Genomic DNA, 15,076 nt, shown 5'->3' with positions numbered 1-15,076 from the left:
AAATGTAAGATCTGGACCACAAACTAGACAAAGCAACACTGTGTGATGGAACTGACATGCTTTACTTGATCTAGTATAAACCACTGCCAAACATATCATCGTAAACCATAAGAACATCAACATGAAAAACAATAAAATTAACAAAACAAATAAAAATGACATGACGCCACGTTCTGAAAAATAACTGTGAAAATGTCCCCCTGAATTTATTTTTGTGTTTGTGTGCCTGTACTTCGTGTGTGTGTTTTCTGGTAAACCTTTTTAGGACATTTTTGTCCCCATGAGATAAACTTATATATCAAACTAAATTATTTTGATTTAAAAATGGAAAATCGCACAAATGTTTGTGTTGTAACCCAACGTGTGTGCATGTTTATTTATTTTTAGACTGTTCTAGGATTTACACTGTGTTGTAACCAACCTTGAAATGACATCACATGATGCGACACAATCACAAATCTCAGCCAATCAGAGCCATGTGTGGACTGGGTGTGTAAGGCAGCATGCAGTAATACAGTAGGCATGTCTTGGGTTGACAGTCACAATTCTGTATAAATACGTTACATTGAAGATATGAAAAATAAATTCTTCTCTACTACAACATCCATGTAGAGACTGAATATGCATTTACATGCTTGTCAGCATTCAGAAAAAACATTGACCAATCTATCACAATTGAAAGGCAGAGAATATAGTCACATGTTACGAATAAAACTAGGCACAGTACAGGGTCATGTTTAGATGTACCAACTAGCACTAGTCTGTTTTTCCGAATACTCATACAGTATCTAATAATATTATAAACACTCCCAGACTATGCTATATTACAATTAAAGTCTGTTGTTTTGTCTCAACATCATTAAACCTTGCAAGCAAAACGATCTTCTTTTAAAGATTTTTAAACCGATTTCCTCTGACAGTGCATCTGTGATCTGTTCAGCAAGTCCTGATAGATCTTTGATCGTATAAACCGAGGAAAGGAGTCTTTCTCCATGAGGCTGTATACTTTAGCTTGGACTTCATTCAGACTGTTGGATGTTGGCTCCAGAAGCTTCTGTTTGGTCTCCTCCCTGGTCCTGTGGTCTATGTTCACCTGCAGATTTATTCAAAGTTAAAAGAGAATCAACCTGATCTCACAGGAATTTGTAATTTAATAACAATTTTGCTTATTTGAATGAATTCAAAAACATATGATTATTAGAAAAAACTATACAGAAGCCCCTCCCCCTGCCCCAACTCCACCCCTTAACCTAACTCTAAGCTTGTACGTTCATACAAATGAGCAACCTCGTAAAATAGGTAAGGTTTTTTTTGACATTGTGTTGAGAAAATACAATTATTAAAAGTTTCGAACATTTATGCATTTGCTAGAAGCTTGCATTCGTGACAATGTATTTAAGATGTATATTTCATAAATATATGCGTTTCCTAGGAATAAAACCCACAATTGTAGCTATAAAATTATTAGCTATAGAAACAATTGATAGTTTGTAGCTTAAGGCAAAACGGATGCTGAATTATTTACGAATTAACATTATATTGATAATTGCTTTTGTTACATCACAGTAATAGTCAATGCTGGTATACTCTAACACCCCTAATCTATACCCTCTTAAAACCAAATGGCTGATTGTCACTAGATACACAGTAAATAATTGAGAAAGACAAAAGTGGTCAAGGAGGCCTTCTTAAATGTCTTGACCAAGCTCAACAAATTTAAGCCAAACCTTCCGTGGGCCACACGAGGATATTTAGGGACAGTGCTATTTCCCAAATAACCAGTGGTGAATCAAAAAGGATCTGAAGGTCATGCTAAACAAGAGTCTAGGTTTGAAGCTAACAAAGAACTCTGAGCGTAGGCATTTCTTGGAATCCAACCCACAACCTTGCATTTCAAATTAGTTGCATTCATACAAAATTAAAGTAAACTAATTTTATTCAGGTTTGAATCGTTTGCTGGTTTTGAGTCAATAAATCATGGCTCTGTGATGCATTTATTCTAATTAAAAGGGTAGACAGGACAAAAGCTTGGTCACTTGTTCGCTGTAGTTAGCATATTTACAGTATTTATTTTCTTGTACTTGTTTTGTATTTGGCATCAGAATGTACAGTATATTTGCTTTGACGAATGAGAGAAGTACTGTGTGTTCTGGTGTTCTTGCTATGGTTTTATAAGAAATACCTCTCTGGGTGCATGGACATCAATAAATTCCTTGTAGATCTTATTGGCCTTAGACATCATCTTAGCAGGGGATTTGATCTTTTTATAATCTTCGCAAGCCAACCAGAACTCAATGTTTTCATCACTAAACTCTGTTTTGAGGAAGGTTCTGAAGGCTGTCATACCATCTGTGAAATAAAGATTAATATGGTTATGAACAAACACCTTAATACAGTAAAACTATTTAGCTTTTTTTGTGTTATTTGGCACCTGTAAACCACACTATCCACAGGCAATATTTCCTAGGGACACTATGCATTATTCATCAAAATACTTTTAATGATTTTCTTCCATAGCATCTGTGGTAACACATACAGGCCTGTTTTGAAAATTGGGTTTGTTATTTCACTCTTTCTTACCTTTAAATTACGAGGATGTTTGTTGAAAGTGAGAAAGAACAAGTTTGTATTTCTTTTCATCATCTTTGCATCATCCGTCTTTACATATCATTTTCTCATTCCATTTTTACGTACATGTTCATGATTTTTAGATCATCCAGTGCTCTTTTGTGGCAGCGAGGATAAAGGCACATATTTATTCTCTATGCTTTTTGTGCAAGGGTAGCCCTTACATGAATACAATTAAAGTCCATACAAATGGCAGGGTGGGTAAATGAGACAATAGTGCTTCTCTGGAAATTCAATGAAAGGACAATCAAGTGGTACAGAAGCAAAATGTTCCCCTGCCTTCAAAGGAGAACTAAATGTTCTTTAGTGTGGCCGTTTATTTTCCCCAATAGTGAATTTCCTGTATGTATCCTGTATGTATCCTGTGCCATGAAGGACACAATAAGAGATTTATGTGCTCTAAAACAGAGTGGTTATACAGGGTTTGCTTCCCAAAACGGCAGATTTTAAACAAAAGTGCAAGTTGGCTAAATGCCCTCTCATACGCTATTGCTTTAAGCATTTACATTTAGAATTTCCCAAAGAAATTGTAAAAGTCCATGCAAAAGTCACCACCTTAAAATATGGTTGTTGTGGGTAGCGGGTGGCTATAGGTGTTTCTAGGGTGTTCAAATTATTGAATCACTTTATTGTGTATGGAATCTTTGCCCATTTTATATGTGGATGAGTTCTTGGCCACCATTGACTATCAAAGTAGGAAAAATAATAGATTTATAAAGTGGTGGCCAAGAACTGTTTGGTGACAAGCACTCTTTCAAATATATGTCTCTGTGTTCATCAGAACAACTACATTTATATAGATTTGCAACAATTTAAGGGTGAATAAATGAAGACAGAATTTTCTATTTTAGGTGAACTGTTCCTCAAGGTATTTGCACCAGTGTCCTGCATGGCAACCGCACTAATTAAAAGAACACCTGACATCCGACTGTAGCACTAATTTAATTCTATTTCCGACCCTACTCGTTTGACAAAAATGCTGTGCCCCAAACTGCATCTGCATTATATCTACATGATGTAGTCAAAACCATTAAAAGCCAATAAAACAGAACGTTTGTCGAGCTGGCCTCAAAACAAGGGTAGAAAATAGTCTATTACTTATCAATTTTGATATTTTCAAATGTAAAACAATGCAAACTTCATAATAAAAACGGACAGTTCAGAACACTTTAAATGAATTTTTAAACATGTAGTAACAAAATTTGGCAGAGTGAATCCACTAAAATGTTGTTAGCTAATAGCAGCTATTCTATATTTGATTAGTGATTTATGAAATATATTTTGATTTATGCAATTAAAAAAAATTACCCCAAAGTACCCCCAAAGTGCTTAGTGATGGATGGAATGCCTATACTTTGTCCAGTGGATGAAATAGGGAGGCGGGACTAGCGCGCTTACTTGCCAGAATAGGGGAGAAGACGCTTTGGAGGCGTCTGCCCAGGCGCCGTCGGTCTCACTCAAGACCCGGTCCGACACAGGTTCCACGCCTGTGCGAAAAAAGGCTAACCCTGAAGCTCTGCAGATGTCTGAGCCAGTGCCCACGAGGAGGCTGGACCCCGGCGTAGTGAGAAACACTGCAGTGGGCCGTGGCCTGAGATCGGCTAAGTGATGGCGTCCTTGATCCAGTGTGCCAGTTTCTGTTTGGAGACAGCCTCCCTGCTGTCCCCTGACACAAACAGCTGCTCAGAGCGAGAGCTCTGTGTTCGGTCCGAGTAGAGGACACGACAGGGAAAGGGTTGTGACTTCCTCCCAGGGGGAGGACCTGCAGGTTCCCCACCACCTAGTCCACGGCGAGAGTTGTAGGGAGTCTGGGCATGTGGCCAGATTGGGGTCTAGCCCACGTGGCTGACCCGTAGGACTTACGGGTCGATAACCATGAACCAATCCTGGTGTCGGACGGACTCCAGGAGCTGTGACCAGGCCCCTAGACATCATGACGGAGGAACTAGTGGGGAGATCTGCTTCATTGCCCCGTGGGGGGGAGGTTCTGTGGGTGGCAGCATGGCTGTCCCGCCAGGGTCAGGGCCCTGTGGGGGTGAGCTTGTCTGCTCTTCGCTGCCGAACGCACCGTTGCGTGGAGAGTGCGGAGGGCTGTGGAAGGCGCATGTCACAATTGAGGTTGTTGCATGCTGTGGGCACCAAGGGAGAAGGAAGCTCTCCTGGAGACCAAGTGGGCACCGGGCCCTGAGAAGGACGTGGCAAGGACCGTACTGTGCGGCCGTCACCGGATGTTGCAAACGAAATCTCATCCCATGCACGCCGTGGCATGGACCCGCTATGGGACTGTCTGGCGATGCCATAGAAGACAGGTTTGGTGAGCGTGACGGAACCTGGGCGGTCCGCGGCAATCCTGCGACAGAGTTACGCCCACCTGGACTCCCATATCAACACCGCCACTCGCTGCCGCAGTGTCCAAAACGAACAACGCCAGCCGTGACCGTAATACCGTTACCATAAACGCTACTTCAGCATGCCGGAGATCCAGACATGTGACGCAGGTATCGTGCATGACTGGCTCGAGGATGGTGCAGTCGCACCCAAGACTACAGTGGCGAGACATGCCTGGCGACATGTGCACGCTGCAGGAGAATTTTCTCTTTTAGAAATATGCTCTTTGAAGACACCTCTGACCAGCTACTGAAACGCCCAGAGGATTCACAAACACAGATTTTACAACATGTGCACAAATCTCTTAAGACGTAGATACGGATTCGTTCACAGAGTAATTACTTTCCAGGGAACACATTTTTAATAATATTTTAAAAAGAGTTGTCGGAGGCTTGTGGTGTAGATGTTGATATCAAGCAACCTTGAGTGTAGTCTGTTTATACCATTAAAACAAGATCCATAAATGGAAGGAAGGAGGCGGGAACCGGTGAACATAAAATAACTTTTAATTAATAAAAGCAAACGTAAATAGCCCCCTCACAGGCGACTGCCAGCGACACACACAAACCATAACTAAAAGCCAGGCCTGGTCCTCTCTCACTGACGGGCCGGTCGCTCGTCCTCTTATGCTCCCGATCTCCTCTGTGACACAAGACCTCGAATCTCGGCTCTCGTCCGGCCTACCACACTACAACCATCGTGTTAGCTTTTTACTTGTGCCAATTGTATTTCGGCTTCAAAAGTAACAAATGTTGTGTTAATGTGTAAAGATTATCTTGATAGACAAACGTGTGAACATCATAAACCTTTGTTAATCACAGAGCTTATTTTTTGCGATCTTCCAAAAGTCTGTGGGAAAAATACATAGGCTTTCGGTCGAGGGAACTTACTTCCGCGTTAGCCTACAAAAATACGTTATCTCTGAGCCTCTCTGTGCTCAAAGCTGCAAAGTGCATTGCAATTAGAAACCAGCTCTTCGGACAGAGCTTGAACACAAATAAGTACAGGACTGTGTAAAAGCGGCTTTGTGTCAGCTGAGGCAAGTCACATAGTCTTGGCTACTGGATCCGCGTTCTGCCCGCACATTTTATTTCCCAAACCGCAAATGACACATGAATAATTATTCACCTGCACTCAACAAGCCACACAATTTGAGGTATGCTCTCATCTGGATGTAGCATGCCAAATTAGAAATCCCCAACCTTAAACTTGCATGAGCAATGCTTGAGTGAGCAAGACTTATAAAGCATATCTCAATGACTTCAGATTTAATTATTAAAATGTGAACAGTTTTCACACGGTCTTCAGCGTGAACTTTATCTTCTCCTCGCTGCACAGAGAGCGGCTATTTGCAGTGCATCTGGGGTGTCACTGCTATACGATTCAGGAAAAGACACACAGCCTGTTCTAATTGATGCAGGATTTGAGCCAGAGAAAATAATGCCTTTCATTTTGCGAGCAACTGACAAGAGAAATCGTAGCCAAACGCGTGACTCACAGGGAAATGGCGTCCTTCACATTAATATGGAGAGCTTCTTACATAAGTTGCTGGCGAACCATATTATGGCAAAACAATATGGTTGTAGAAATCAAGTAAATGAACTGTCCAGAAACAGAAGTTTTGAATGCGTTCAAAAGCATTAGGATAAATATGTGCCGTTATATTGTACTTAGCAGTACTAAAATTGTAAAATTAAATAAACACATCCGAGAACCACAGATTTATACTACATATTTGGTCATCATTAACATGGCTTACATTTATTGGACAGTAGAGCATCAAATGACTCCGCCCATCTGGTCACTACATCATTGGACAGCCTGAGATGGATACATTAAAAGGCGAATTAGCAACAAGTTTTTTTATTATTGTTACGTGAAAAATCATATTTACTACTTACTTTAAGTACCTTGTGGACCTCTCTTGAGGGGGTAGGAATTCTGAAAAATCGCTGCATGAGTCAGACTTGTTAGATAGGCACCCGAGTCTAGTTTTCATGGCCCTGAATACTGCACATAGGAAAAAACAAAACAAGTTTTAAATCTACCAAAGTGCAAAAAAAGTACATTAAAGTACACTTAAATGTATTGAAACTGCTAATAGTACAATAACTACAATGTTTTATTTAAGAACATACTTATATATAACATAATAACAGCTCAAGTGTTCATAATAGACTGTCTGATTACGTTGGGGTAATTCTTACAACCATTGCAATGTTCAGTAATGATCTGGATTCACCATATTGAGAAAATGAATATTCCTGCTGAATGTGAATCATTGAAATGCAACAGTGCACCTGGTCCTCACACAAGACAATATCATGAATTCTGCATGTACATTTACATCATAGAAGAATTAATCAGGAAGTAGCTGTGCCAAAAATATATATATATATAGAGAGAGAGAGAGAGAGAGAGAGAGTGAGAAAGAGAAATATAGACAGAGAGAGAGAGGGGCATAAACAATAAGTCAAACAAATACTTACTGAATTTTCCTGCTGTGAAATTTCGTCCAGTTGTCTGTACAGTAAGAATATACTGTACTAAGTGAGCTCTAGGGTTGGTTTGCCTGTGAGAATGATAAAGAGTTACACATATATACCACTCCTCTGTGGGCATATTTCATTAATCACTATTCCCTTGGTCCTCAATTACGAAGATGCCAGATGCCACCTTTTCACATGATGGGATTCAAACATTTGGACCAACATAAAACCCACATTATTCTGCTTTTGTTATTGCACCTGCAGTTCAAAGCAAATTTAGTCCAACGGCCCTCGAAAGGAACATTACCCATTTTTCCATTATGACAAATCCCCACCTTTCAATTTTACTGAGGTTTACAAGGAGTCAACCAGCAAAGTAGATGCAACCTATTACTTTTATATTTAGTTACTTTAATCAGGAAGATTGTATGAAATGTGCTGAGGGATACGAAATTGCTCTATGGAAACTAACAAATAGGTCAATAGGATCATGCTTTATTTCAAGCTTTGATGGGAAAAACTAAAAGCACAAGACATGGCAACCTAGTATACCAGAGGGGACGTATATTCCGATTTAATTCTTGAGGTGGAACACGGTGCTGGCTCATTAGTCAGCTTTGCATTTGCTTGTGTCATCAGAGGAACGACGTAAAAATTGTAAAAATAGGCATGTATTTGTAGCTAAAAAACATAAATATTTCATCAGTGCGTTCAATAATTGTATTGACAAGCGATTTATATTTTAGACCCCTTATCCTAACCCCTAAACCCTAAACCTAAGAGAGCCAATGACTGTTTCCTGCTGTTAAACCTGTCGTAATGCTTCATGATGGTTTTGGCTAGAGGAGATTCAGCTACCTCCCCTGGGCATGTACACTTCAATACCGCATCATTTTTGTCATGCTGACAACAGTTAATTAAGAATTGTTATTATCGTAAAGTTAGGTTTAGGGTTGGGGTAGGTGTATGCATTAGCTAATGTAATTTATTGTAATTTTATGGCGAGACACTTATACCATGAGACAAGACAAGACACAATTTTAGACTTTTTGAAATAAATCCTCAATGATTAAATATAGAGGGAATTTCTTTACAAAAAATTCTGGCATTATAAAATCAACTTGCATTTTATGAAACAAATTAAACTTACATTTTAATGAATTTATTATGCAGTAATAAACATGTGAACACTACAACATGTTTTGTCACAAACTCAACTTACAGGCAGTAATGCACAAAGATTATTTTTTGTTTTCTTAACAAGTACAGCTTTTAGTAAAGAGCTGAGGTTGCTTTCTCTATATGATTAGCAGAGGTGGTGATCATAATCACAACCAATCCTCCTTCCTCCACTGTATGAACCCCCATAGCTTCAGAGAAACAGTTAAAACTACATATACATATCATGTTTTATGCTAACATTGCACAAACAGTATGAGACAGATGATCCGTTTCTGAAGAGGTTTGCCTGTGAATGTATTTAAAATAACGTAATGTGAACTTGCAATAAGTATACTTGTGGAACAGTCAGCTCAGCAGCTGTTCAGCGTTGTACGGCACTCTCCCAAAGCCAAAACCACCGTGAACACTAGTGCTTACTGTACAGCAATGAAAACAGGTCGCACCACAACAAAATGTGCACTCGCACAAATGCTCCCAAATATATAGGTCGCACAGGTTAAATAGACTGGGACTATGCGAATAAAATGCTGTATGCCACTACCCTTCGTAAGGGTACTTTTGAATTTTGTAACAAGCGCGTCAGCGCCGGTGTTGCTGCTTACTGTGGCTGCTCAGGATGGAGATGAAGATTGACAAATAAAGGGTTGGGTTTGGTTCTGTTCATCTCAGTAGAATGGATTTTGAAGATATGTATTACATCTGACGAATAAAATTGATTCCTTTAGTAATCATTTTGCGTTTGTATATCAAGCATAAAGTGCCATGTTCAAAATCCACCCCCTTCCCCAACTCCCCGTCATCCGAATGCATCACCAGGTACCTTGAATATGATCCTGTATGCATTTCTATGTATCTTCCCTTCTGACAGGTATGAATTCTCTTCTAAGTCATATCATTTAAGTATATTCAATTTGCAAATCACTATCGCGTAAGGCATGTATATCTCTGTTAAAATATTTTGCTTAAATAACTGTTTTGCTTCCCCAGGTGGGGGATATTATAACTGCTGCAATCCTGCTCTGTTCATGCAAGGTTGCAATATTGCCAATGTTTAAATCTTTGAAGGTAGTGGTTCTGATATAATTTATGGTTCTACTGTTAGTAACAGCCGCTGGAGAAAACGCCTTTGTAAAATTGTTCATTTTAAGAGTTTAAAGTCTTGTTTCTTCTAGTTGGCATACCGAAGTCATTTCATAATGAGTAAATGAGGAAAACTTTAAATCCAAATGAAAACATATTTTCATTGATAAGCCTATACAAAATAAATACTATATAATCAAATACTGTAAATATGAATGCAGCGATTACGATATGCATAAGGATTTATTTTGTAATTAATCTCATATGTGTCATCATTATCTCAGTATTGTGCGATTAGATGCCATAAATACGTCACTATTTTGCGTTTTATTGTTTGTACAATTGTTAGTAAATATACCTTTTGTAGAACCCATTTTACACAAAGTAGATACGAATTCTCATGAGATCAGGTTGGTTAGTCTGTGCAGTATTTAACCAATAAAAAATATTAAAAAGAAGAGCTTGTCAACATTTACAACACAGTATTTTATTTAAAATTATATTTATTTAAAAAAAATAATGTTTTTTTTCATTTTTTGTCAAGTGCCAGTTTTGGTTATGCTGTCTGTGCTGTAAATGGGATAAACAAAACTAAACATCTGTAAAGCATTTTTTCCTTATTTTAATGGCTGCATTGTTTGGACATATGAATAAATGGTCAAGTTAATTCAGACCGAATGCATTCTATGCTTCCATGTCTTTTTCAGGCTGGATGAAAAAGATAAACATAAACAAAGCACATGCCCTGCATTTATGTTGTTTGAATTTACATCTAGTCAAGCGAAATGAAGATTATGAAATTGAATCTAATTGCAGTTATTCAAAACAATCCAAGTCCTCTGAAAATGGGAATATTTTTGTGGCGCACTGAATGCCTGAGGCTGATATTGCATTCTCCTGCACCAGATCACGTGCTATGCTATTTATAAAACGCCCTGACAAATCCATGTAGTCAAAGAGAAGCCAGTTCATGTTCTATGCGGCCATGCAGCACAAATGGAGCTACAGGGAGTCCCATCGAATATAAAACCACAGCATCCGTCCTGATTTCTCAGAATTTGGTGATATAATATTCTAGCTGTCTTCAGGATTTGGTGTTTCTTAACTCCCAATATACTCTGTATTCAATATTGATGTCTATAATGATTGTACATTTTTGTGATCGATGGTGGATAAATTGTAGATAAAACGTACATGAAAGGTACACCACACCCTCGTCATCAGTGAATCATGTTATGGTCCCTGTAGAGTCACTGTCTGATGGAGCTCAGTGAGATGTCAGATTTCCTGCTGGGACTTTTCCACCCACTATCAATAAGTTATGCCATCTGATCTTCTACCTTTTCTTTGGCTATTTTTAATGTCAATGCTGTTTTTTAATTCAGTGAGACATGTTAAAAAGTAATGCATTTGCTTTTACTGATCTTAAAATAGTTGCTTTATGTGTCGTGGTGTATATTTAACTTCAGTAGAGCTTTTGTGCGTATTTATGTGTGTTAGTTTGTGTGCATATTGTCCTCGTAGGTCAGTATTTTGAATGCGGGTGTGTTTGAATCGGTGTGTGTGTGTCTTCTGTGGTTTCAACTTTTTAGTTCTATAACATTATATGTTTGCTTATAGTCAAAATGTTTCTTGTACTGCCGCTTTGTAACAATGAATATTGTAAAAAGCGGGTTTATAAATAAAGTTGACTTGATTTTTAAACATTTAACCATCCCTATTCCAATCTCTCACAGGAAAACGTGGCAGTTTTGAGGTGTCGATTTTGTACAATAAAAATTACAGTGTCAGGCATCATATGTACAGTATTAACATGATATCAACAATAAGTTATTGTCAAAACCGTTACATTGGGACAATTTTATATGAATTAGATACCTCAAAAAATAGTTAAGAATTGCCTTGAGCTTGTGGTTCAATATTCTAAATCAGTCCTTAAAACATTCTAAGAAACAAGAAAACAAAGAAAGTTTGGTGGTTTTGCTATTAAAAGCTGGTAATTTCACATATTTTTCAGCCCGACCAGATAACAATTGCTCAAGAGCTCTCCAACCATCAAAACAGATAAACACTACGAGAAAATACCACCTAAAGCTCATTTAATACTGTTACAGAACAAAGTCTGGCAACAGAAAACCTCTCCAAGGGGTTTGTGAAAATGTTGATTTAGCTGCTGTTCCAGGTGCGGCGTGCCCCTGAGACTCAGCATTCATTTACACCCTGTTTCACACTTTGGCACGACAGGCACAGGGTAACATCAGGGTTACAGCACACCTACGGTGCTTTCGCTTCTATTTTGGTCAATGTCCTTTCCTCACTAAAGTCTTTTACCTATCTAAGTTGAAGTACAGTGTCTCCTCAAATCACTCTCCGCCCATCAAACAGCAAAGTTAAGGTCACTGTTTCCTTATTTAGATATCCTCACGCGGCATCATCTGTTTCATACCTGTTTGCTACTACAAATGACTTTATACAGTTTATGTTATTGCCAACATATCCTACTGTATGGTCTGTGATGTCTCATTATTAAACCTGGGACTGAGACACCTTTATAAACAAGGTTGTGCCAAATGGGCAAGATACTGACAAATTGGATGAATATTTTATGTGTAGACTGTTATAGGGCAAGATAGCTCTAACAGTGATTTCAGAGCAGAGTTCCGTGGCCTTGGCATTCCTATTCTCAAATGCCACGGTCACACACGCATGCTCCTCGCTAACACCATTTGCTCGAAGTATAACCAGGTGAAAAAACTAAACTAAAAAATACTTATATGTATTTAAAGTGCTCTATTTTCACACACATTAGTCTTTTAGTAATTTTAAGATAAACTTAAGAAGATAGGTGAACTCAAGTCTGCTATTTTGAGATACCATGACTAGAAGTTCTAAAGACTATAATTTTTGTATATTAAAGGGACAGAACACCCAAAAATTTTAATATATTGGATCAGGTTGTTCCATACCTGTATAATTGTATAACAGATATCATCCCCCATTTACTGCCATAGTAGGGATATAGAGCATTTTAAAACTACTTATGGAAGTGTAATTAAATAAAGTAGTGAACTATTTTTTTACTTGGAGGTTTTATAAGGTTTAATTTAGGTAAATATAGGTAACAATTTATACTTACTGTAGTCATTTTGTAGTTATTAATAAACTGCATTATGTAATCAGCACATTCAAGTACATTCCCACATGGATATGTATTAAAATGGATAGTTTATCTTCTATCAGAATGTATCTTAGGCTAATGACCTTGGATAGTTTTATAACGTGTGTTAATGTAAGTGGTGGATAGTTTATTGACGGTTACCAATTGTTACACATACCCAACATAATTTAATTAATTTGAAGATATAGTATGAATAAAGTCCGGCACACTCTCCTATGGTTTACTTATGTTCTGTGCATTGTATTTGATTTGAACACGAGGCTGTACATTGCATGACTAAATGCATTAGATATATCGGCAATTAATGTAATCGACATCGGTTGATAAAAGCAATATTTCACACAGTCCGGTATCGGCCGATAGCTTTAAAACAGCCAATTATCAGGGCCGATACATCCTGTCAATCAAAAGAAAAAAATGCAATGAATTTGTACTCTGTAAATAGAAAATGGTAAGAAACATCACCAGTTTTATATAGGCAGATATAACTCTGAATAAATGGCTATTCGTGAAGAAATTTAGTATCGGTGCATCTCTAGTTATGATTGTATCACATCCAGGATTGCAGTAAAGATGCTGTGTGCAGTATGTACAGAAAAATGAACACATATCTCCAGTATGTCTCAAAATGAGCTGTGGGTGGTGAGTGTGGGTGTTTCAAAGTCTCTCCTCATCTCTGTTACTTCCCCTCGCTGACATTTACGAACCTACAAAGCCTTCACAGTTACTGCTGGAGAGATGGATTAGCTGCCCAATCCCTTTAACAAATACAAACAGTTTTCATTGTACATGTCAGGCAATGTTGTCCTTGTAGTTGACAAAATAAGTACATTTTTATATAGATACTGCATCTATATAACTAATAAACAAAACATACATCTGTTTATACAACATATTTCTGCATGGTTACTGAATAGGTCGAAAACCTTCTTCTATTATTTATGTACGGTAAAAACATGTGTTACATAAAAACATTCACAAGCGACAAAGTGACACATTAAACATCTATTAGGATTGTTTGTCTTTTTTATATGTCTTCTCCACACGTGACAGGTAAGATGGTAAGAGCTACACACCATGACAAACACGCTAGACACACAACGCCACCGTGAGCGACAACTTATGCGACAATCGATCAGGTATATGAATATGGAGTCTTTACCTTTCAAGTGCACTGCTGTTACAGGCGGCAGCTCTATGGTTGTGCCAGGAGAAGCCTCTTTTCTACGACAGGGTTTGCGTGTCTCCGTTCTTGTGTGGAGATATCTACTGTTGCCCACATGTAGCAATCATCACACAGCGTGTTCATCGATGTGAAAGCGTGAGGAAGCGAGGAACAGGGAGAGGAGGGAGAGATGAGGCTAGAGGGGAGAGGCTTTGTCAACACGTTGGTTTCTCTGGAGATTGAGAGTGCATTATGCCATTTGTTTTGTTCTGTTGGGGGGTTTTCAATGTCATGTTTTGTTGCGAGGTTTCACGCTGTCGAAGCCTTGTTCTGTGTTTGCTAGGGTGAGGTGAAATTTGAGGACTATGTTGTGGCTTTTGGCTGAGGTAATGGGTTCTTCTGAGGAGAGGGACAGGGACACTGATTCGAGCCGGAGTAGACATCAAAGTCTTCTTTTCATCCAGCTCTCTCTGTGTTCTCCCTCGCTGTGGTAAATCCTTGCTGGGTTTAGAATGGGGAAACATGCCGCCCTCATTTGATAGCTCTTATCTGAGAATGAGCTGTAGTCTGGCTGCTTTAGTATTTATCCTTCTCTGCTCTCCACTGGAAGGAAATTATGTCCTCAAAATAGCGCATGCTGGATGAATACGTGCAGGCACATGTGAATCATCCAGGCACCTCAGACATGCAACAATGCACTCTGAAGAAAAAAACATTTTAATACTTGATACTTTAATAATTGTAAGAATTTAATATTAGTCTTATTATCTATGTAAATAATATTTGTTGAAATGTTGTATTTTGTGTATAGTGGCCCAACTAAGGGGGCTATCCTGAAGAGACACCAATGTTGGTCCTCAAGGACGTTGGGACTTTTGTGGGTTGGTTTATTCACTATATAAGACATCCATGTTTGAATAAATCCTAATATCTAGGTCCTTCTAAATTTTGTACTCATTGAATGAC

The 15,076-nt window shown here is 38.4% G+C and overlaps 1 protein-coding gene across 4 annotated transcripts; it reads right to left on the bottom strand.

Moving 5' to 3' along the window:
- Positions 1-42: 42 nt before the first annotated feature.
- rgs8 (regulator of G protein signaling 8) lies at positions 43-14,276 on the bottom strand. Of its 4 annotated transcripts, none has more exons than XM_079459641.1 (7): positions 14,108-14,276; positions 13,653-13,703; positions 7,506-7,588; positions 6,918-7,026; positions 6,776-6,837; positions 2,183-2,349; positions 43-1,093 (listed from the first exon to the last, which is right to left on the bottom strand). In XM_079459641.1, exons 4-7 carry the CDS (start codon positions 7,013-7,015, stop codon positions 899-901), a joined length of 522 nt encoding a protein of 173 aa, XP_079315767.1. In that variant the 5' UTR covers positions 7,016-7,026; positions 7,506-7,588; positions 13,653-13,703; positions 14,108-14,276; the 3' UTR covers positions 43-898. The 4 variants fall into 4 exon arrangements, with proteins under 4 accessions (XP_079315767.1, XP_079315769.1, XP_079315766.1 ...); XM_079459643.1 differs by having other exon boundaries at positions 6,927-7,026; positions 14,108-14,258; XM_079459640.1 differs by lacking the exon at positions 13,653-13,703.
- Between the last annotated feature and the right edge of the window lie 800 nt (positions 14,277-15,076).

Source organism: Barbatula barbatula (genome assembly GCF_947034865.1).
Source record: "Barbatula barbatula genome assembly, chromosome: 7".
NCBI lineage: Eukaryota > Metazoa > Chordata > Actinopteri > Cypriniformes > Nemacheilidae > Barbatula > Barbatula barbatula.
The sequence above is the reverse complement of the archived record's forward strand: the minus strand, read 5'-3'. Positions and strand labels throughout refer to the sequence as shown.

Coding starts and splice junctions, on each gene's coding strand:
- rgs8 (XM_079459641.1), bottom strand. CDS start 7,015: ATGAAAACTAGACTCGGGTGCCTATCTAACAAGTCTGACTCATGCAGC. Junction 6,838..6,917: donor AGGTCCACAAGGTACTTAAA/GTAAGTAGTAAA, acceptor TATCCATCTCAG/GCTGTCCAATGATGTAGTGA. Junction 2,350..6,775: donor TGCTCTACTGTCCAATAAAT/GTAAGCCATGTT, acceptor TTTATTTCACAG/ATGGTATGACAGCCTTCAGA.